General features: G+C 38.8%; 1 protein-coding gene across 1 annotated transcript; it reads right to left on the bottom strand.

The window, feature by feature from the left end:
- Window positions 1-3,846: 3,846 nt before the first annotated feature.
- On the bottom strand, window positions 3,847-24,504 carry adamts17 (ADAM metallopeptidase with thrombospondin type 1 motif, 17; the record flags this gene model as incomplete). Its single annotated transcript, XM_008304243.1, has 9 exons — window positions 3,847-4,094; window positions 5,580-5,757; window positions 8,819-8,971; window positions 10,354-10,558; window positions 11,963-12,098; window positions 15,749-15,908; window positions 17,824-17,981; window positions 19,792-19,872; window positions 24,384-24,504. Coding segments are annotated over 9 exons (1,344 nt in total), but the record flags the coding sequence as incomplete, so codon positions are not given.
- Between the last annotated feature and the right edge of the window lie 853 nt (window positions 24,505-25,357).

The following is a 25,357-nucleotide window of genomic DNA, read 5'->3' as shown; positions in this document are numbered from 1 at the left end:
AACATTTCCAAGGGTGATGCATACTTTCATCAGCACCATAAGTCTCCTATTCTTTTGGTACAGAACCAGTGGTGCATCTTACCCAGAGAAAGACATTTTAAAAAATGAAGTTTCCTGTAAATTTCGTCAATGTGACATGAAAAGGTTTTACAAAAATATTTATCCTGTGTCTCAAGGTTCTACGAGTACCGTTGTTCTGTACTCTTCCTGTAGGCGACAATTCAAGGAAACCCTCAAAGTGCATGAGGTCAGAGAATGGTGTGAAAAGTAAGATAAGTGGAGACAGATAAGCAGGGATTAATGCTGTACTCAAGAGAGGGCCATAGCAATCAAATTAAACTGCCAATCAAGCAAATGTCATCAGCACCAGCAGTAGCCTGAGCAGATACAGGTCAAGCTACCAAATATCTTCAGAGTAGAGGCAGTGTGCAGAATTCTCAGAATGCTTGCAACTCAAGTAGGTCAGGGCTGAAATTTAGAGGGCCCCTTATAACACCACAGTCTGAAGCTGTTCACACAGAGCCTATTGACAAAAATATCATTTAACCTGAATATTGAGCCTCCACAGGAATGCTCACACAACTGTTGGCGCATTTGATCTGCACTGATAAATGACACAGGACATATTTAGGAACATCGCTGAATACAATTTCAAAAAATCTATAAACAGTTATAGGTTACACCTGACCAATTCCAAAAAGCATTACCAAACAGCTTCTGCACATGTCCAAAGCATTCATATGGGTTGTAAGGCCCTTTACCAGTGTGTTCCAAATTATGAAGAAATGCTAAGTCTGATGGTTTATACTCAACCTTAGGAATGTTCTCTGGAAAACAATTGCTAAACTCAAGTTCCACTTGTTGGGCCTTCTTGGGACTTTCAGCTACATCTCATGATCTGTAGTGTGAGTCATCTTAAAAAGTAAAGAAAATATTATTTACATATGCATGACTGGAAATATAGTAATAAAAACAAACTCAGTGTCAGTAAATAATTGAACGGTGTGTGCCAGTGGGCTGTGAGGACAGGAAGAGGAGAAAGCAGTCTGCATTCTTGTTTAATGGTAAATCCACATACCTTAACAGTCTGTCAAACAGGTTTTTTTTCTCCATGTAAATAACATTTTTCATTACAAAATACAATAAAACAGAATCAAAACAATGTTGATGTGAGACCAAAGAGAATTTGATCATTCAAGCTGTTCCTCAGTCTGATGGTCTGGTTGGATTATTACCGGACACTACGTGGATAACAGTAAAAATACAGCATGACTACTCACAAAAACAAATAGTCAAATCCCAGTAAAAACTAATTATTTACCAAGTTCCTAGTTAGAATAACAACAAAATATGCAGTGGCATTTTAATACCAAACATAGTGTATGTGCAATTAATAAAATATAACACAGGAGCACATTTGTACTCCATCAGACATAAAATGAATGGTCAGTTAAAAGTAAACGGTATTAAATAATCCCACAACAAACAAACAAACAGCTGTTAACTGAAACAATTAAAATAGGATTATTATTGACAACAGGCTGAATTCCATAATAGTGAAACAGGGCATAAGATAGCACCATTCAACCTCTTTCCTTGAAAATGATTGAGGCCTTTATGTTAACGCACACACATACACACTGACACATACGCTCCAAAACAATGTAAAGAAAATGGCTCACATGGTAATGATGATATTTGTCTGACAGCTGATAGCTGGGATCGTTTGGCCTCTCGATTATGAGATCTCCAGCTTAAAGCAGTAGGAGGACGTAGCCTTAGGTGTACTTTTATTTTAAAGAACACTCGACTGAACAGCAGTGTCTCTGCTGCATTTGTAACTCACGCTGGTTTTGACCCATGTTACGACTTATGCACAAAAGTATGCAAGGTCACTCAGCATTGGATCTTGTTACATCAAATTAGATACTGCAGGTGCAATGAACAGATTTCAGCTTCTGACTGCTCCAGGTAGTTAACTGGTAAAGAACTGCAACATCTCCCTGTCAATATGAAAAGTTTTAAGTGCCTCAGCCAACAAGCCATGGTGATCTGGTGAGAAGTTAGAAAGAAAATACAATTGAAAAGTTATTGATAAGTTGATTTTTAGGTAATTGGTCACATTGTACATGTCATTCTAACCACAGTGTGTGCCCGACTGATGTGATCCAATTAATCTGAGAGCAATCCCATTGCTTTATTCTTTATACATATTTGCAAAGCCTGATTACGTGCGTGTATGTATTGTTCAGATCAGTGTGCTGGCCAGATTTTGAGCTCCAGGACAGTGGCCCTTAAGCTTCTTGGAGTGTGACACCTTTTTGAAGATGAAATAATTTCACAAATGTGTATGAGAGCAGCTCAGCTTAGTTGAGTCAATATACAGAGACACAGAAGCAAATGTCATCAGTCAGAATAAGGGTTTAGGCTACATTATGAGTCCACAGCTTGCTCTGCACGATTCTATTTCATAGTAACATATTTTATCATCCTTTCTAATTTCCATGGGAAACCTTACATTTTCCAGGGGGTCAAAATATTCAGTTCTAGAGCATGTGTACAGGCACAAGAAAATGCATTACATGTGAAGTGGGAATCTGGCTCTAAACTCTAAAATAATTATATTTTAATAACATTCTTGTGCTAGTTAATGGATAGCTGTAAGGTAGCGCGACAACTTTTATTGTAATTAAAATGTTAAAGTGCAGAAGCTTTTCTGGTGGTGTTTTTGTAAATCAAAAGATTCAGGTGCATTTCCACCACAGGAAGGACAGGAGGAGTGTCAAACCTAATTTGCATATGCCTGAAAAAACTGAGACAAACTACACTGAGACTGGTGATCTGGCCGACTGAGACACACATTGTACATGCGACTGTGTTTGTATCTGGTCTTTTTCTGGATACGAGACATTTGAAATAAAAAAGTGCCTTTGTCAAATAAGATGGTGAAATATACTATGGACAAAAAATCTTGTGTAAAAAGGTTTGATTTGTCTACATAATTACTTTTAATATTTCTGAATATTTATGTGCACTAGCTATGAGTAAATAGCTCATCTCTAAAGGTCTCTAACAGAAGCAGTCCTGCTACTGAGCAGACTCATGTTCATTGCTATGTTCACACTCGTCACATGTTGTCATGATGCACATGGTCAAGTTGACGACGACATCTGGCCTGGGGGGTCAGTTACTGCTCAGACTGACCTCCTCCTTCTTACAGGCCTAACAACTACACTTACACACATGATTTTGCACTGAAATGCACAGTTAATCAAACTTGTGATAACAATATTAAAACTGAGTAATATAATTAGCAAGAAATGATTTAAATCCATCAGCTGGACTGCAAAGAAAACATGACCACAGACCGTTAGAATTGACAAGTTTCAACCATTTTCAGCTACATTAGCAATCCAAACTGACCCGTGGATCAGTGGGTCTCTGATCATTAGCTGGGCTGATCTACTGTAATCCTACAGTATCTCACCGTGGCTCCCGATCATACATGTACATTATTACAGAAAGCCTGATACTTAAGTATCATAATTTTACTTACATAAAAACTTTACCAGTTATTTGAAATTGCACCAATTACCTATAACACAAAAGTAAACAATACAAAGGAAAGGATAATTAAGGGAGACATGAGAGAAGACTCTAATTCCATGAATTTGTTAAACCTGTCAGATGTCTGCTTTAAAATCAAGCACGTTTGTCATTTGTCAGTTTCTGTGCAATAAAGCTCACCCATTGTGGTTTCTCATATTTCCTTTTTTTTTCTTTTCTTCTTTTTTTTTTTTAAAGCTTAATGAGCTCCTTTTAAATATACACCTACACGTTCTTGCTATTTTCTCTTTTAAATACAAAAGGTTTTTTTTTTCCTTACAACATTTAACAACATTAAAAACATTTACAAAGGAGGAAAATAGGTACGTTTGGTCATTAGCTCTTGTGCAGTATTTTCTTGGCATAAAAGTCCCTACAGGTTTCACAGCAGCGCTGATACCACCTCATGTCCTGACAGAGGTTCTTCTCTTGGATTACGCGACAGTATACCGTCCACTGGTCCCCCATGCACTTGTAGGTCAGAGCAGCTGTGGGGTGAGGGTGGGGGATGAAGAGACAGGCAGTAAGTTCATTTTCAGGTGCGATGGGTTGTGAACTGTGCAACAAAGTAAGTGAGATCACATCATTTGTGTGTACACTATTTATAAAATTCTAACCATGTTTGTTCAGTTTTTAGGCAGTACCCTACTTTTTATCTGATATTGCAAATATCACATTGCATATTGCAAACCGTTCCCTGCTGTGCTGCTATTGTTTTGAACTAGCACTCCTATTGCATTAACAATATAGTGCTGCCTTCACCTCATCTGTCTTTGTGATACAGTAACTCATTATGGCCACTTACAGTACTGAACTATAACTCCTGCCCCTTGTCTATAGCAGGAAATGAGTTATTTAATAATGGACCACAAGGCGAAGTAGCACAAGCTGATCCTGTCCTTGTTCCTGAGATCTAAGAAGGCGTCACCCCAAAGTAGATTTTATGCTTTATTTTTTATTCTTAAGTGGCAGGTCATTTTTGTGATTTACTTATTTATGTTATTTTACTTGACAGATTAAGTAGTTTTGTTGTGGTCTTCAAAATATTTGGTAGTTGTCTCCTGTCTGCTCATTATGACTGACACTTGATCTCCTCAGGCTGTATCCCTTTACTAGGATACCTCACACCTGCCTTCTTCCAGCCTCCCCCGAAAGGATGGCCTTGACCAACTCCTACACACCACTGTTCACTGCCAAAATCTTAGAAAATGCTGTCTCATTACAATATTTATACACGCTTTTAGATGGGGTGTATTTTTGAAAAATGACAATCAGATTTTTACTAAATATAATAGCATAAATGCCCCTATTGAAAGTCAAAAGTGCGTTCCATTTGAATGCAGCAGCTGGAGACTTCCCCATTCACGTTGTACTTGACATGAATGCAGCATTTTACTCTGTGGATCAGACTATCCTGATAAAGAAACTCCAGCATTGGGGTTAGTGTACCTGCATTCCAGGGGTTAGAACCCCCAAGGTTAAATTTCAGGCCCAATTTTATTTACTTTTAATATACTTCCTCTTGAGCACATCACACACAGACAGCCCTCCATACAGTCCATATCTCTCCATATCTCTGATACTGTGGGTTCTATTATTATTAGAAGCTGCAGAAGTTTGTTTGCAAACCTACAACTCATCACCACTGGACGACTGTAATGGCCCTGTAACAGGTGTAAATCAGAAGTCATTCAACAAACTCTACCATGTACGTACAGAATGTAGCTGTTAGAAAAGTTAATTAGAGCCAGAAGAAACAGGTCACATTATGCCTTTGGATTCCCTGAGCAATGTGGGCTCTGTGATGACTACTTAGGACTTACTTTTTGCTTTGTTTTTTTCTCTTATAACACACATAAAATCTAAGTGTCTAATATAAAATCTAGTGCTTTAGTTATCATCTATACTCTTACCAATATGCAAACCATTTTTTCCTTGAAAAACGTAAACTGAAGTTGTGATGAGTGTCTCACCTAGCCTAGGGGAGGTGATGGTGTTCACATTAATTTTCTCATTGCAGGTACCATGGTGACATGGGCGGTAGGTTGGCGGTCTCAGTGTCACAGGGCAGTCGTTACCATGACGACCAGTCACTTTGTGCATACACTGGACCACACGTGACTGCAGGCCCTTCCCACAGGATGACGAGCACTGAAACAACCAGCAAAAGGTGTCAGATTTCACTGTGCATGCTGTGGTTCTCTTAAAGAAGAAAAAAGAAAAGTTTGCATTTTTAGAGTTTTTTTCTTTTCAGTCTAGGTGACATTCAGAACAACTTTGACAATTCAGACATGGAAAAGAAATCACAGTATCTGAGAACCAAAGTAAGACTTCATACTATATTGTCTGCTACATTCATGTTGTGTAGAGTTTTTGAAGTTTAAGTTTAATCACTCTCTAAGTCTGTTCATGAAGCTTCACCATGTAGTGACTGTAAAGAGCAGGTCAATATCTGATATGATCTTCTTAGCTTAAACCCATTGTGTCAAACCAAAATTTTCCGCCCACATTTCTATTTCAGAGACACGTTTGAGTGTTTTCTGTCTCGACAGCTGTTTCCACATTTACAGAGAGCTGTGCACATGAAGAATTTCTTTTTTCATTGGCAATACCCCGGGTATTGGTCCTGGGTCCAAACGACTTCTTTGGTTGTCAACATTTGCACAAGGTTTCTGTGAGAAAGTGAAAAGCTCTGCTTTGTTTTCATTCACTCTCAGGAAGGCTTCCCATTAGCTAAAATTGTCTATTCGTTGTTGTTCCAACGTTGACCACCAAGCAATGCCATATGGACCCAATCTACTATCATTTCACCTACAAGCATGCTACTCTATGGAGTGGATGCTAAAAGAAAGGATTTAAAAAGATCCTTCTACACACAATAGACATAGATGTTGTGGTTCTAGCCAATGTGCATGTGTCAGAGCTGGACACTGAGGAGCTGTGACTGGCAAAATTTTTTATCCCGTGCTTTACTGGTAAACACTCTAAAAACACCAACAAAAGGACGACTATCTCCAGGCAATGGGATCCCAGTGATATCAAGAAGGCCACTGAATGCTCAAAGAAGACCATCTTCAGATCATGGGAGTGAACCCAAAGGAGCTCCATCCAAGGGCTCATGTGGACAAAATGTATTGTGCCTTTTTTATATAAAACTATTCATAAACTATATGATTATTATTCATGATAATTACTACTATGAAATAAGTAAGTTATGAACGCAAATGCAAATGAACTGTTGTTCTGTACATTTGTTCAGACAATACAAGTGAAAATACAGAAATTCTGCTTCAAGGTACCACTGACTTTGTAATGTAACATTTTACTAAAAACTTACAAAAACATTTTAAAAATGTGAAAACCTTTTCATTTCTGCATCAGAGTGAAAAAATGTTTCTATTGTTTCTATTTATTTGGGCTTTATAGGGTTAATTTCATCTACTGAATTGCTGCTGATAATAAAGCAGTTTAAACCTGACATTTGACCTGTGATTCGTGTCTGCTTCAGGGTTCTCAGACCAGTCATGACACTACAGATCTGTACTACAAGGTTACTGGGGTCACCAAGCCAATGCTCGTTGTTTTCCTCATTGGTTTAGAAATCATAGATTGTTCGTTTGAGGAATATGGTTATCTCCAGAAAACTATGGTTATTAGGTTAAATGAAGCTGGATATTGTGATATTAACCAAATGTTTTTCAATAAGATACAAAATTGTGTTTCAATCTTGTAGCCACATTGGTGTAGCGTGAGCTAAGATGTGCACACACAAATATAAAAACATTAAGACTACAGGTAGAGTTGCAGCAATAACAGTCATAGTTTTCCAGACATGTCATTGTCGCTATTCATTTATTCAGTTTTTGCTATTAGCAGTGATACAGTAATATGATGATACTGAAACATATAATTCATGGTCCATGCACTAAAGCAATGCCAGAGGTCTTGGAGCCCTGCCTGGTGGTCTGTGTAGTGAGGCTCCTGGAGCTATGTCTGCTACATCAGATCACAAAATAACATTAAACGTTAATAACACTATAATCCCAACCATGTAATGGTGCTCACAGGGCATAATTTGATTTGCAAACATCATTACACTCTTAAATGAGTTTAGCCATTTCTCCACAGACACAAGAAAACAATAATAAGAGGAGCTGCACAAATAGAAAGTACTGCTCTGACGAACAGTGTGGGCCCAGAGGTCCAAGAACTGCCCATAGAACCAATCATCACATGTTTGAAGCTACTGATAAGACTTAAAATGTTATTGGATGCCTAACACTACAAACAATGCTATTTCAAAAATTGTATAAAATATTGTCAAGGTACCCTTGGGCAGTGGCATTCTGTAAGTGAAGAACCAGAATGTCTGCAACAGTCATCAGAGGGATTTCACTTTATAAAGCAAGTCAGTCGGTGGAAAACGGTTATTATGAAATAAATGGTTGAACTGACGGAATAAGGGTACGGCGCAATACACAGAGCTGAATATCAGTGTAACAGGACCCCCATAGGTCACACCCTTAAGATGTTTGGACAACTCAAAGCACTGAAACAAGCAATAAAATCATTGTTGGATTTGATGTTGTAGATATATGTAGATTACATACAACATTAAGATTGTATGACATTAGGTAATGAAAATAAAGTGTAATATGCTTAGTCTGTTATGTTAAGTTCACACATGCATAACAGTACTGAAACTTTCTAGATATTACCCACAGGAGCTATATATAAAATGTCAAGGTCAACATCAGTCACTGGACATGAAGCAGATTTTACCCTGTCAGCTCTCTTGTACAAAGTCTTTGTAATGTCCAGCTGAGCCCATGTATAAATAAAGCAGGTAATTGTTTAGAGAATGAGCAGTGGGTGAGTGTGAGTGTCACTCTGGCATCTACCCTGACCTAAACCAAAAACAGTACTTCCAGCAGTGAGAAAACTTCTGACATACACTCTTGTTGTGTCAAAAGTGTTGTTGTGTTGTGTTGCTGGTACATGTGTGTAAGAGCTACATGAGAAAACACTCTTAATTGAGTCTAAAGCCCGATTTACACATTACTACTGTTATCTGGGGACCTTGTGATTTAGAATTTACCAACGTACACATGATTAAGTCAACAAATAACCTTTGTAAATATAAATTACTCGAGGTTACTAGGTGATACTAGTCCTAGGAGAATAGATCCACAGGATTTGAAGAAAGTTGTACCTTGGACCAGTCTCCAGTTTTCCATTCATAGCACTTGGAGTAGTCCTCACAGAATTCCTCTTGAGTTGGTTGGGACAAAGGATCACAAAGACCTTGAGGGTTTGTACACGACACTGTCCGTTTGCGAACACCTTGACCACAGGATGATGAACACTAGACAAAGTGACAGAAAAATAAAAAAAAGTGGATAGTAAAGAGTGAAAAACAATGAATGTTTTTACTGCTTTGCTACTGTACGAAGTTGAAGCACACTTGAATTGTTAACAGTAGAGAAAAATGTCACTTGTCACTACGTGCCAAAAGGAATCCAGGTCAGGCTCTTTTTCCAATTTCCAAAAGCATCTTAAGGCAAAGATAGTTATTATATCAGGAGCGTTGTAATTTAACACCCTCTTTACCCAGTTTCCCCTACCTACTCATAAAGGGCTAAAAGCATTTGAAAAAGCTCTGGAACCTGCATGAAGAAAAAAAAAAACAAAAAAACAGACCAAAACATATCTTTAAACTCTTCTTTGTAATTTCTTACTGAGGTGCTTCCTATGTTCAATATGAGCTGTAAACTGTAAGAATCATAAACTTTCTACTTAAGTGCTGTTTGATGCAAAATGAGCTGGAAAAAACGACTAGAAACAGTAAATCCCTGTAAAGATGCGTCATTGATTTATTCCTATAGGAGAATGGCTTGTTCTCTGAAGAAGAACTTTTCACTTCCTAAATAAATCATCACTGCATTTGCTACATTTCAAATCACACTCATGACAGAGTAATAGAAAAAGTGCAAAAAGTTTAAGACGGGAACAAAAAGAACAAAGCAGGTACTGCAAAGAAAAGGCTGTTGGCTTAGAAGTGGCCGCTGGAGGGCAGAGCTTCACATCTGTGCCTCTCTGGACACAGCAGATACATGTTCTAAACCACTGTATATAATCACTAGGAAGTGTCAAGGTGTGAAAGGTACAGATGCAACCAGGTCAGGCCCAGCAGTTACAGGCACAATCAAACCATGGACTCAAGTTAAGGATAGCGTCATTATGTCAAGAAAAGCATTGTTGTACCTTGGCACAGTTAAAAAAATAAAAGATTGCATCTACAGTGAACGCACTGCAAAGGAAGCACTTAAGTGACCCCAACAAAACACAGTCACAATGTTGGGTGACTAATAGGTGCATGTTGGGTGTGACAAAAACGTTCATGGTGGATTTTCCAACTGTATAGTTTGATCCTGTTCTATGCTCTTTAATTCATGTTGCTGATTAACACTTGTTGCACCAGTTATGGTGTCATAGTTCTAAAGAGATTTAACCTTATTTCTACAACTGATAATCAGGTGCATGCAAAGGAAAGCGAAAAGTTGTCTACATGTATTTAGAGAGCCTTCCTCTTTATTCAAATGTAGGACAGTAATATTTACACAGACTTTAACTGACACCAATGTTTTTACTTGAGTAAAATTCCATTAGGCATATTATTTTTACTAGAGTATATATTGTAAAAGTACATTTTAGTCCCCCGACTCTCTGACTGTGTGTGTGATGTACCTTGGACCACTCTGAAGCCTCCCACACTGTGAGGCAGAGGCGGCCCTCACAGCCCTGTAGAACAGAAGGCTTTCCTCCTTGGCAGTACAGGTCCCTGGTGTTGATGAATGAGCCATTCTGTAGGTGATAAACACAAACCACCTCCCTCTGCTGAAGGCCTTTACCACATGTGACAGAGCAGGATCCCCACTCACCTGTCACCCACCTGTAAAAAATATTAACACAGTTTATGAGAGTTTAGAACCTACATCTATTTGCTTTTGTCTGAATAGGGGACATGCTTGACTGTTAAATGACATCTACAGCATCTGTAACACTTGAGCATCAACAAAACTTCTGAGTCTCTATTTCAGAGAACTGCATTTAGATCAGGATCCCATGGGACTTAATGCAAATCTCATAGGAATGGGTGGTTTACACTTTGTTGTGGGGGATCAAAAAAGAAACTTTGGACCCTGAGATTCAGTGCTAACCAAAAGGATGGCGTCAACAAATAAAGTTGAATAAGGAGTCTGACATATGGGTACATGTCTCAATTGTTTCTGACAAAGATCAAAAAGAACTGCACTTTGTTGCGACAAATGTGCAAGTGTTGATATACAACAGGCACAAACCTGATGCCACTGGTAAAAGGAAGCTCTCCTTAATAGATAAAGCACAAGAGTATAGGATACTAGGAGGAAATGTATAAAACGTGTACTTAATGCCCGAGAATGACTAATTCTTATGAATGTAATAAAAAATTTGATATGTTAAAATATGTAAATACGTATGTCTTTATTAATACTACTCTACTAAAATAACATTTTCACTGTGGGATGTGAGAGGACACAAAAGCCAATGGAACTCTATATTATGCAGCTGTGAATGGACTGCTGTATGTAAGAGCAGGCAGCAATGAGTGATGATGGTCAGAAATCCTACATTAGTTGTAGAGAAAACCACCAGGACTCTGCTCTACTTTATTACCTATTTTCAATTAGAAAGCAATCAAATGAATCTCTGCTAATATTTGTAGACTGTACACAGCATGCAGATGGGCGACATGAACCCCTGCAGAAGTGAAGCTTAAATGTCTATAGCCCCCTGATGGCCAGTTGCAAAATATGTAATAAATCCCATTCCCTATCCGAGTTAATGAGAAAGAACATCCCCTCAAATAATTTTTCTGTAAATGTGGTTTGGCCATATCAAAGGTCGAGTGTGCAATTCTGGAGAGAGATATTTAACATTTAGTTAGTTAGCATGTGTCAGATGTGCTATTTATCCTGTTCTAACTGTACAACTTCATATGTCCACCAGATGTTCTGCCATTTATCAGAGACAATTGTATTAGCTGCTCTTTGCAGTTTGACAAATTTGACAAGTGTGTGTTTATAATAAAACATGTCCTTGTGATCAGTACAGAATCTTACATGGTTACTTTTTCAATTATGAGTATTTCTCACAATGGCTGTCTGATAGTGACATCCTCACAAGTATATCATTAAAATAATTAGTTAGTTCTGAAAAACATGACTGATTTATTTGCTTAAATTTCGGTATCCACCTTGAAAGTAAAAACAACTGCCGAGTGTTGAGTGTATGTATGTGTGAGCGTTTGTCTCACCGGTACTGGCAGGGGTGAGAGTTGCAGAGTCGTACTTGGGGCTGTGGCCGGTTCTCAGGCTGACAGTAACTATCGTTGACCACCTCCATGGTTTTATTGACTATCCTAATACAGGAAACTACAGTCCTCCTTTCACCTGCACATACACAAACATACACATATATACACACAAACTGTATGTCAGCACTACACATAATCTAAGGGGTTATGAAACCCATCCAGACAGAATAAAGACAATAAAGAAATCAGCCATTTGAGTTTGTACCCCTAATTAAAAGACTTTTATTTTACAATTGTGACTGCTGAGGTACTAATACACACTGGCCAGCAACAAAATTAAAACCACAGACAGGTAAAGTGAATAGCACTGATGATCTCAGTGCAATGTAGTGTTCTAAAGGGAAGCACTGGTGCTGCCATTCATCTGGATAATATTTACATGGTGACATGTACCCCCTACCTAAATATTGCTGCAAACCAAGCTAACCACCCCATAGCAACAGCATTCCCTGAGAGCAGCGTTGGTCTCTTCCAGCCAGATATGGCTCAAGTAACACAACAAGAAGCCCAAACTGTTGACCCGACCCTCAACCTCCCCCAAACCCAATCTGATACAGCATCGACAGGATGCATCACAGCAGTCCGGATTCACATATCTCTTTTCCTCCAAGAAGAACCAGTTGCTAGTTCCTTGCTCGTGCTAGTGCCAGTGCTTAGTTGGTTCAAATCATCCTCGTTCTTATCTCTGGCCCAGCAAAGAGTTAGTGCTTGCTAAGCACCAGTTTTGAGAACCTGGAGCTGGTGCTTCGATGGTGGAAACACAAAGAACTGGTGCTAAGTCAAGCTCTGTCTCCAAACTAGCACTGGTACCAGTTTGGTGAAAAAGGGGTAACAGAGGCCCCATCACACAAGCCACAGGAGTCAAAGAATCTGCTGCCAACATCCAGGTACCAGACACCACAAAACATCCCTAGAGGTACCTTGTTCATGCCCCGATGATCTAGAGCTGTTTTGCAAGCATGAGGGGGGCCTAATTAACATTAGGATGGTGGTTTCAATGTTGTGGTTTTTCAGTGTGGTTTTCTGGAGAGCTACACTGGCTGGCAGAGAGGAGTGTTGGTGCTTCAAGAGGTTGGGTAGCCAATACTGAAGTCTCTAACAATAAACTGTAGCATTGGTTACCCTGTTAACTCAGTTGTACGTTTATTGAACTTGATTGGTTACTTACTACAATGTGTGCTCTGGATGTCTCATTGTACTTCTATGTGAGATCCCTTACAGTTAAACTCAAATCCACCAATAAGAGATAAGTGGAGCAGTGATGGGTTTACCCTTTGCTGCTTGGCTCATTACTAATCCGTAAGCACTTGTCCTTGAATCCACAATAACAGCAGTAGACTGTAACTACAAAGTGCTCTTCTCACATACAGGTAATCAAAAAAATATTTTGAGCAGCAATTATCATGCACTGAAAAGATAAAAAGACCTGGTCAGGAAAGTGTTAGCAGGGTGCCTGACAATTAGAACTGCAAAGTGCTCTGTGTGTCCCACAGAGGAAAGCCTGCTCTGTTTAATATGCTGTTAAATTGGCCATGTCAATGATTTGATGATTTGTCAGATGAGGCCATATTTTGCTAATCTAACACTGCTTTTGGCAAACTCGTGCAGACTGAAGCCTCAGTTGCCTTTTCTTAGCTGACAAGAGTGGAATCAACTGTGGTCTGCTGGTGATTGAGCCTGTCCACTTGAAGGTGCACACTACTGAGTCACTTCCGCCTCCCTGTGAGCTTTTACCAGTCTGGCCATTGTCATTTGACCTTCCTCAATAACAAGGTTAGTTTGCTTACATATATGCTTTTTAAAACCCTTTCATACTATTATTTGTACTGTTTTTGCACCATTCTCTTAACTTTGGAAACCATGTTGTGGGAACAGTTCACAAGACTTATGCTATTGAGATACTGGGACCTGCAATTCTTACATTGTCCACGTCACTTTAACAATTTATTTTTTGTCAGTCTGGTGATAACATTTTTAACAACACACTGATGTCTGGTGGCCTAAAAAACTGATTATATGCTACTGCATAGTTCGCTGATTAGATGCACTGTTACGATAATTCTTGGGTTCTTGCTCACTTCCCCATCCAAGGCCCTTCTGGTTAGGTTACTCGACTTGGTAGGATGGACAACTCCAGGAAGAGTCCTTGTGTTTCTTCTATTTCACAGCTATTGAAGCCACTGTGTTCCTGGCAACACTTTCTGTGATCTCTAAGCAGGGGCCAAATATATCTTCAATGTTGAAGTGTCTGCAACAAACTGAAAGCTTCCGGCTTTAGAGGATGTTGACGTTGCCCCACTGTAAGTCTTCAAAACTCCCCCTATTTTGCTTACTAATCTGTGACTCCCCAGGAGCTATACACTGAAACTGAATGCAGCGCAAACTGTGTTCTGTGAAAGCCGCTTTAGCCACTACAGTTAAGACTAAATTCAAGTTCTAGACATATCTCAAGGACAAATTAAGCAAACACGATGCTTTTGACCACATTTTTTAGTGCCACAGAAAAAAATCTGAATGCTTCTGGATATAAGAGCTTTAATTTTTTTGAAAATCAAAATTGCCTAAAGTATGTTTCCACTGCAAATCAACAACACAGTACAATTCATAGACAGTCAAGAGGTCTGACACAACAAATTTATTGTATATTGATTAGAACTGGAAAGGCAAAATATATGTAGCATTCACTATAAGCTCTTGTAAGACCAATAACAACACCCCCCTCTTAAGATTGTCTATACTAATTGCTGTTAGGATGTTGCACAGCACAGTCACATGCAAAGACAAAACCTCTCCCCTCCAAAAAAAAAAAGAAAAAGATAATCATGATTTAGGATCCAGCTTATCACAAAAAAACAACATCATAATGTTATCCAGGACAAGAGGGCAGGTGCCTCTGGATTCAAAGTCAGTGAAACTCTAGGGAGAAGCCACTACCAGCTCAGCTCACCTCTTTTTAATGTGGATTAGACTTTATCTGCTTGACATCCCAAGTACAGTTAGCAGCACACTGCGTAATATCAATCTCATCATAACTGCCATAGCAGGGAAAACTATGCTTGTTGTAGTTGCCCCTTGTCAGGGGGACCTGCAACAAGCATAGAGTAATCAGTGCCATCTATGTGTCCATCTGTGAACAGTCTCTAGCTCAAGTGCTAAGGTCTAAGAAGTTGATAACTTACTAGTAAACCTTTAAAAAAAAAGCTATATACCTTCAAAAGGGTGGATTTATAGTATTTTGTGCAGATAAGCAACCATGTTGGGGCTGTCCGTTGGTGATGTTACATTTGAACTTGGATGATATTTCAAGGTCAAACTCAAAGTCAAAAATGTTGACTTTGGCATTATATTTTTAACAACATGTACCGTACACATGGATTGTACCTGTTTCACCTTGGACAACCAGACAACACCTATGTGGTGGTAAATTGGACGGAATAGTGGTTTACTGGGGCTGGCAAGGGCAACTATATCCCTCTACTGAGGGCCCTCTAGTATTTAATCTATTCTTAGGAAGTGTGCTGTGCTTGAATCCCATGGTATAACAACAAGAACTTGGATTTATGATGGGGAATTGATTTAGAACACATTTACAAGTGGGAACAAAGCTTCCCTATTCTTATTTCAAAGGAAGTGTTTGTTTTATAGTACCTTCACAAGGTAACATTTGCGAAAGTTTTGGCTTAGTTTTATATAACTGCTACCAACCAAAAAATAAAGAGATCTTACCTCCTCCACATTGAACAGTACAGTCTTGCCAGCTGCTGTGAGTCCAGATGTAGAGATACTCTGGTTCCCTTTGTCCCTCACTGTTCCTGTCCTGAGTTTTGTTCAGAGACACTGTGTACTCATAGTGGATCCCATAGCTCTGGTCATGAAAGAGCAGCACCTGGGATCATGTCACAGAAGAACAGAGAAAAAATACAATGCTGTGAAGAAGTATTTGCCCCCATCTCATTTAAAAAAAAAAAAAATTTCACCAACTTAAATGTTTAGGACCATCAAACAAATTTAAATATTAGACAAAGATAACCAAAATAAACACAAATGCAGTTTTTAAATGAGGATTTGACATTTTAAGGGGAAAAAAGCTATCCAAAACTACCTGGCTATATGTGAAAAAGTAATTGCCCCTCTTGTTAAATCAAGAATTAACTGTGGCTAATCACATTTTTTGGAAAGCTGAGTTAAATTTCACTGACCACACCCAAGCCTGATTACCTCCAGACCTGTTCAATCAAGAAATCACTTAAATATACCTGTCTGATAAAATGAAGTCAGCCAAAAGATCTCAAAAAGCTGCAACAAAACACTGTGATCCAAAGAAATTCAAGAACAGATAAGAAATAAAGTAATTGACATCTATCAGTATGGAAAGGGTTACAAAGCCATTTCTAAAGCTTTAGGACTCTAGTGAACCACGGTGAGAGCCATTATCCACAAATGGAGAAAACATGGAACAGTGGTGAACCTTCCCAGGAGTGGCCGGCCGACCAAAATGACCCCAAGAGCACAGCGACGACTCATCCAAGAGGTCACAAAGGAACCAGGACAACATCTAAAGAACTGCAGGCCTCCTTGCCTCAGTTAAGGTCAGTGGTCATGACTCAACAATAAGGAAGAAACTGGGCAAAAATGGCATCCATGGCAGAGTTCAAGGCCAAAACCACTGCTGACCAAAAAGAACATAAAGGCTCATCTTACTTTTGCAAACAAACATCTGAATGATCCCCAAGACTTCTGAGAGAATATTCTATAGACTAATGAGGCAAAAGTTGTTTTTGAAAGATGTGTGTCTTGTGACATCTGGTGTAAAAGTAACACAGCATTTCAGAAAAAGAACATCATAGCAACAGTCAAACATAGTGGTGGTGTGATGGTCTGGGGCTGCTTTGCTGCTTCAGGACCTGGACGACTTGCTGTGATGGATGAAACCATGAATTCTGCTCTCTACCAGAAAATCCTGAAGGAGAATGTTCAGCCATCAGTTCATGACCTCAAGCTGAAGCACACTTTGGTTCTGCAGCAGGGCAAAGATCCAAAACACAGCAGCAAGTTGACTTTTGAATGGCTTAGAGAAAACAAAATGAAGGTTTTGGAGTGGCCTCGTCAAAGTCTGGACTACAATCCAACTGAAATGCTGTGGCATGACCTTAAAAAGGCTGTTCATGTTCGAAAACCCTCCAGTGCTGCTGAATTAAAACAATTCTGCAAAGAAGAGTGGGCCAAAAGATCTCCACAGAGATGTGAATGACTCATTGCCAGTTCTAGAAAACACTTGATTTCAGTTGTTGCTGCTGAGGGTGGCTCAACCAGTTATTTGGTTTAGGGGCAATTACTTTCTCACACAGGGCCAGGTAGCTTTGATAAGTTTGAGCTATGAGCAACAAGCTGTTTTCAAAGCCAAAAGAGGCCATACAAAATATTAAGTTTTTTGGTTATTCTCTGTGAAAAAGGACTATTTAATTCTTTTAGTTTGTTATTTGCCAAAAAAAATAGCAATAACATTTTTTTTTGTTTGTTTTCAACAAGTTCTTGAAAGATTTCTAAAATATTTGTTTTCTCGTTTTTATGACAGATGGTCTAATAAATTTGTTAAGCACTGTACATCACACAAAGCCAACAATTGCCATATCTTATACTGGCTTGTCATCAGGCTGCTCAACTCTACTTCCTCCCCTGGAATAGGCTCTGGCTCCTAGCAACCCTCTACAGGACAAAGCAGGTATTGATAACAGATGGGTCATAGCTTTAACATAAATTAGCAACAGTTGATAAGGTCCCCTGCGGACTAATCCGTTTACCATCAGATGTAAGGGAGTCTTAGTGGGTCCCTTGGCAGACATTTTCTCCCACAGTCCCCTTCGAACATAGCGCACTGTGGTCCCAGCCAGCTCAAACTCCCCTGGAAGTTCAATCTTCCAGTCGCTGTTGATGGATCTCTTACTGGAGTCTTTTAAGGCTATAAGGAATACACAAGAAGTTAGAGCAAACACTGTCACGCATGATAGAATTTTTCCCACCTATTCCACTTATGTATGTCTCAGTCTTATCAAACTGATATCAGACGTTAATGCCTGGTTGTCCTTTTTAGCAAGTTTCTTTACTTATTAGTCACCTATTCCTATTATCCTATGATTATCTATTATTCTAGTTAACACGGTCATCTTTGTTGCACCAACCCACCAGAACAATGTCCTCGTATTGTGTAAATTATACCTGGCAATAAATCTGTTTCTGATTCTGATCTGTTGCATTGAGAAGTGGAACTGACATGTCTACTCTATGTTTCGAAGTTCAATAATAAACTCTACACCTGGCAATATGTGAAGAGATTGGCTCATTACTAATCCGTAAGCACTTGTCCTTGAATCCACAATAACAGCAGTAGTGTGAGGTGAATGGTTAAGCTGTTTGTATGGGTAGAGGATATGGCTAAATTCTAAAGTAACTTTTGTAAAAGATTAAATCAAAAAGAAAAACAATTACTATGAAACTGTCAGAACAGTTTGCTTCTTTCACTTCCTTCTAGATGCTTCTCTGCTCAGTCACAAAAGGTTTTAGAAAACTGAAGCCTGACTACCTTCCCACATGGCCAGAGTGTTTGAACCTGTTAGTGGTATGTTGGCTTATCAAATGGCTAAAATACATAGGGTATATTGAATACATTGGATTTGATTAATACATGAACAATGTTTTGCCTGTGACAAGGTGGGAAGTGCGACCAAATGAGAAAGTTGGTCGCAAATTATGCAGTGACGTGTGGCGTGGCTTTAACTTGAGTTCTTGCCAATGGAAAAGAAAACAGGTTCTTAGGAGGTGCAAGACTTGAACGAATTTAACACTGGGACGAGCACCAGCAACGAACTAGCACCTGGTTCTTGGTGGAAAATGGGTATCTGTGTCTGCATGGGAACTGGTAACTTACAGTGCTGTGCATAGGATACTGGCATTTTGGAGCCCAATGTAAAATGACTGTGGTTAAACAATAAAACTGTGAAAAAATGGATTTGAAGGCTAAAAAATGTGTTTGCAGCTATGCACCTACAGTGTGTGTGATAGGTGAACTGTTTTGTTGGTGATGTATTGATTAACACAGCGCATGAGTTTGGGGCTGAAAACGCTTTCTGTGCAGACGCTGTGTTCGGGCGAGACATAAAATACAGCTGCCATGGTTTGTTGATGGTTTAGTGATTTTGTTTCCTGTTTAATTTTGAAATTATCTTCCCTTGTGTGTCGTGGTTTTTATAATTTCCTGCCCTTGTGAAGGTGACATTGTTGACTCATGTACACCCGATAATCTCTCTTCACAGAACAGCCCTCTGGACTCATGAGCTACCATTAGTTATTAGTTTATTATATATCCAATTCCTAAGTTCCATCAAACTATCCCTTTATTCATTCTGCCTCCACATCTGCTGTGTATGTTTGTGTGTGGCTCCTCCTTCCTGAACACACAACAAAAACATACTTTTTCACATTTAAGGGCAATCTTTCCCTCAAAAATATTTGGAACTCATTTTGGGTAGATATGATTAGAGAAAGTACAGTATTTCTAGAAAAACCACAATGTTCTCTATTGCTTCAGCCAAATAGATGCATATAATCGTGAATGAATGTAGTAGCAGTAAAGCAGTGTAGGCTTACTGTAGACCACTGGCATCAGTTGCCCAATGTTTATAACAACACAGGACATTTGGTGTTGTCTGAAATTTAGCAGTGTGAATTGTCAAGAAATTGAAGGACCCCCTGTAAAACACAGGCAGAATTACCCAGAAAGCTATGTGAAGGTTTGTCCTCCACTACTTTGATCCTCCTAGCTCCTGCAGGGATAACCACAGCCTCGATGTAGCCTGATAAAGAGACAGAAACATGAAGTGAAAACAAATTCAAAGGCGTACAGGCATGGACACTGTTTTATCACAGATTTTCCTTTCCTCTTAGTGTAGTGAATTCATTTAATCCACCTTATCTGGTTTTTCTCTTATACTAAAGATTACCAAAACGTCACATTTTTGTTTCTCCTCTTCCAAATGCGTTACAGTAATTTCGTTGCAGTTTTTTGAGTAAATCTAAAAGTACTGTTTTTTTGTATTCTATTAATTTTCAGTACTTACTGTACAGTTAATTAAAAACACCAATACAATTCATAAAATCCCCAAATACTGATCAAACATCAGAAAGGAAAAAATGTGATATCAGTGACATTGACTATGGCTGGACTGTTGGTGCCAGATGGACTGGTGTGAGTATTTCTAAAACTGTCAATTTTCCTGGGATTTCCACACACAACACTCTCTAGAGTTCACTCAGAATGTTGCAAACAATTAATATCCAATGGGTGGTAGTTCTGCAGACAGACAGCCTAGTTGACGAGGAAGGTTAAAGCAGAATATTCAGATTAGTTTGAGCTGATAGAAAGACTATGGTGACTAACTTTACAACTGTGATGTGCAGAAAGCTTCTCAGAATACACATTGAACCTTGAGGTACACGGGCTGCTTGAAGGCAATAGAATAGTCTTGTGAATATTTCCACCAAGGGAGGCATATGGTAGGGTTGGAATGTGGTTTCAACAGTATGACTTCATTAATGTCTTCTGTCAACAGTCCATGCCACTGTCGGTGGTGGAAAGGCTTTCTTGGTATGCCCGAAAAAATCTCGAAATACTTCCCAGACCCTGGAATGAAGGGCAAAAATTCCCCCTCAGATTTAAAGTAAAAAAAATAAATCCCTTATATAATATAATAATGTTATTATTTATTTATGTATTATACATTTTTACCAATTTAGGCAATTATCCTAATCATACAATAGGCCATCATTTTGATTTCATTCAGTTAATTTAATTTACATTTCTATCTTAAACTAACACACACACGTACACAAATGTAGCTGTATGTGACTGTAGCTACTACTATGCAACGCTGTTACGGTACCTGGCAGAGGTAAAACATGAAGTCCTACAGGGATGCCTTATGGAGCCCTTACTATTTTTCATTTATATGCTGCCACTTGCTCATGTTAGCAAAGAATCTTAAGATATTTTTAAATGTTGTTGGTGTTCTGATGGTAAATTTGAATTGAACTAAATTAAAGTACTTTCGGACTTGTTTTGAAACCTTTTAAAGGTTTGGTTATTTTACACACATACATGGGGTGCAAAAAACAAAAAAAACGTTGTTGGTGTTTGCTGTCAAGGTTAAAAGAAAAAAAACTTTGCTGGCAGGACATGGAAAAAAGATGGCGGACGACTTGACCACTCTCTGTGACTAGTTTGGCAATCCATACATTAAAACTAAACATATTTGGGCTGTACCAGTTCTGAGTTGGGACACACTAAACTATAAACACAGGCTAACTTACATATTTTAACTGTAAGGTTTTGCTTTTCCTTTGCCTATTTGAAAAGCCTGTAAGGGAGTACAAAGAATACATATGAAATACATTAGTCCCTATTTATATAACATACAAAAAGGGCTTCAATAGTCCTTTAATCATTAAGCAGATGTACTTTGAGGAACACAACATCTGCAAACGCAAACTGCTTGTGTCTATGACAATAATGGAAATAATTACTTAAAATGTTCTGCCAGCCAAATGTGCAAAGTTTGAAGTAACACGGGTCAAAATAATCTGCTATAATAAGCTTATTGTATTCACGGTAGCATTACAAATGCAAATTTCTATAAAGAGCTATTCAAGATCCTGCAGACTCAAACTTTTGTTGCTTTTGGGAGAGCTGAACTCCATCTGGCTCCCCTGTAATTTGAATGCATAGAATGCAAATGGCACTGGCGTGAAGTTGGTTAATAAGTCTTTATAGGCTGCATTAGAGACTATATTTCATACTTATTCTATTGTCTGACAACAGAAACACAAAAATATGCAAATGAGATCAGCTATATTTGACATTTGGCTGCATCAAAATGTAGTTTATGTGAGCAGAGAGCAGGCGAGAAGCAAACAGACGTAACAGGCTACAATTGGCTGGAAATACATTTCAATGAAGCACAACAGCTGACACGAAACATTGTAGTGGTGACATTGCCATCAAAAATTAAAGCTGCCCACTGTTCCTCAAATGCTCGGAGTGCATATAAACCTGTGTGTTTGCTGCTACAGCCAAAAATTGAATATCTGATGCGCTTTGCTTGTGGTTGTGAGATTTTAGAGTGAGCAGAAGCAGCTCCAGAAAGCAAATACATTAAACCTGGCAGACTGCTAGATAATGGTAAATGGTCTGCACTTTGCAAAGTGACTTTTAATCTTAGCTAAGTTCTACAATGCACTTTACATTTTTTTTTCTCTTTCATGGCGGCAGAGCTGCCATGCAAGGTGCCCACTTACTATTGGGAGCAACTTAGGGTTCAGTGTCTTGCCTAAGGGCACTTTAGCACATGGAGGGGCTGGTGTTTGAATTGCCAACCCTACCGTCAGTGGACAACCCGCTCTACCACTTGAGTCATGTCTACATCAAGGAAGCTACTCATTCTGAACAACTCATTCAGAAAGCAGCAGGCAGTAAGGAAAAAAAAGAAAAGTTTGTTGGAGTCTCGCTGAAATATTCCTTAAAATGATTTAATGAAGTAATCTTACATTCATTCCTCACTATAAATGTGAATCTAGTGTGTGTTTGTTGAGAAGTCTTTCAATATAATCTTTTTGTGGCAGAGAAAAAGAATGTCTCTTCATGTGGGTACATGGTATTTGCATTTCAAAACGTTGCATTTACGACACAAAATCTTATGAACTCATGCTGAAACTGATCTTGTACAGATCTTTTCGGATGTTTTGAGCAGCATGCATAACAATGAACAAACACACAACTCCCTCCTGAAAGCCAACCAGCTATATCCATTAATCCCCCACCACCCTGTCAGTCCACCCTTTGAACCTAGGCTCATCTGGTTTACTAGAAGAAAATGTCATATGTTACTATAAATACCAAACTTCTAAGCTGGCAGCAGAATTAAATGTGTGCACTGTGTGTTAAATCAGGACTATGAAGCCAGCATTGTATGTTTCCTCTCCCTCCACTGCTACTTCTCCATTTGACAGGAACAACAAGGGGAGAAAAAAAGACTTGCATGAATGGAATGCATCTCTGGCATACCTAATGGCTAGGTTATGGGGTAACGGGGTCAAACATCTGGTCGTGTAAATGTAACTCAGCATTTTTTTTAAAGATTGAGACCATACATCCCAGGGGAGCCCAGAAATATGCTTTTCTCATCTACTTGCAGTAAAACACTCCAGGCAGTGCCGAAAACACTCACACACAGTGCATGCACCTTACATGAGAAACACTTGGGGGCAGCTCTTGGTCTAGTCATCACACAGGTAGATACCCTCTTACACTGTCTAGTGGTAACTGGAGGACAAGACAAGGAAATTAAATCGAGGTCACATGTCCTGTGGACCACACCAAGCATGTGCGCTGTGTGCACTTGTGCCCACACAATAATATACACAAATACTAGCACTTGTTCCAGGTGTTTTCCTGTCCCAATTCATTTGGAATTATTAAAAGCTAAATACAAAAACTAAAACCTGAAAGAAGCACCGCGTACATCAACTGACAAGTAACTAAAGTCAATTGTACTCGCAGATTGTAATGATTTGGTTTGTCCATGCGGTGACAACCTTTCTAGCAAAGTCCACGCTTCTAATATTATCGAGGACTTTAAAACATTTTATGCAAATGAGACGTAATTACAGATCCTTTAGGACATGTCAGCTGGTCAAGACAGCTATTTTCTTTGTAATTCCATATTCGTCAGCATGTATGTTTAAATGTAAATTTGTATTTGTACAAAACAAACAATGCTTTATGGATTTTTTTTAAAGAGTTAAAGATCCCTCAACAAAGAAAAACAAGGACCATCTCTTACAAAAGAAACAAAAAGACATTGGTCCAGTAAGTCCAATAGGATTCCTAGTGATAGTCGTAAAGCTACAGACTGTACGTGATTCTTTGCTATGTGACACAGAAAGATCTACCAATTATGTCACCATTTGACATGTACCGATGGCCGTCATGATGCTGAGCCATATATTAACTAAACTAAACTCAAAACTTTTTTACAACCTCCTGACATTTGACAGTTACACTTAATGAGCAAAGAATTCTGTGGAACATAAACAATGACAAATGAGTCTATTAGGTTCTAGTCTATTTTGTGAGGCAGAAGCTACATTAACATGTCATTCGAATCAGTAATCATCACCCTTGCTTCAGTAAATATAATAAAACAAACTGCATCAAGTTTTCCGTACAAAGACAATATGACCTACATATGCCAGCACAGCCATAGAACATACAGAACGTACCAGACAAAAACTTAAGCACAGACAAACTCACCCATTCCCTTTGTGTGGTTGAAGTCTCCTCTCACTATTTTGCAGGAATGTCCATCTCCATTACAAACACCACAGCGGTCCTCCTTGGCTAAAGAGCCAATGATGCCGTCACAGCCAATTTTCTGCCCACAACAAAAAACAATAAAGAACAGTAAAATGGAAGGCTTATGACTTGCCGTGGCAGTGCAAACTAACATTTACTGTGTGTGCGTGTGTCTGTATGAATATGTCTTTTTGTCCACATGAGCATCTGTTTTAAGACAACATTAATTAGTGTAAACTATAATTTAACAAAAATGTTGTATTTAGGATAAACCTTGTTGTAGAGTCATATGTAGTTTTTCTGCCCATCAGAAGGTGGAGTTAAACTCAAGGAAATGGGTGCTCCAGCCTCTGATTTGACTATTTTACACAGATATCAACCTGTCTCCGGAAATATACAATACAGGAAAAACTGATGTGTTGTAATGCTCAGTTATCAACAAATGAGACATATCCCATCCAGTGAGAGAAGGAGATGTTCAACTGATCCTTACCATTTCTGGCCCCTGAAGGTTTGAACTTACTCAGTAATGACAGAATTGCATAATAGTCTTCTGTTTAGTAATAAATAAGGAGATACAGAATCTACCTGGAATGTAACTCCAGTTTTATATGTGTGTAGGTCTCTATCATTCTATTGCATAGTACAGACAAGAATGTAAACACAGGTACTGGTAAACTGTGTATGAAAATTCAAAGGTTACTACAAGACACAAAACAGACTAATCATTCACAATCAATCGGGGTGTTGCAGTGTCACCCAGGTTGTACAAAGCATAGACTGAGCATGCAAGCATGTCATTTTAAAGTTTTTTGGCCCTAAAACCCTGAAAAGGTGCAGCTACCCTAGCTATAAAACTTCAGGTAAGGTAGAGTGAACAAAACCACCGCAGAGGAACTCAGATTCCAAAAGGCTACATCTGGGCTCATTAT

The sequence above is a fragment of the Stegastes partitus genome, unplaced genomic scaffold (genome assembly GCF_000690725.1).
Source record: "Stegastes partitus isolate 25-593 unplaced genomic scaffold, Stegastes_partitus-1.0.2 Scaffold2175, whole genome shotgun sequence".
Taxonomy (NCBI): Eukaryota; Metazoa; Chordata; class Actinopteri; family Pomacentridae; genus Stegastes; species Stegastes partitus.
Note: the sequence above shows the minus strand (reverse complement) of the source record. Positions and strands in the feature narration are given on the sequence as shown.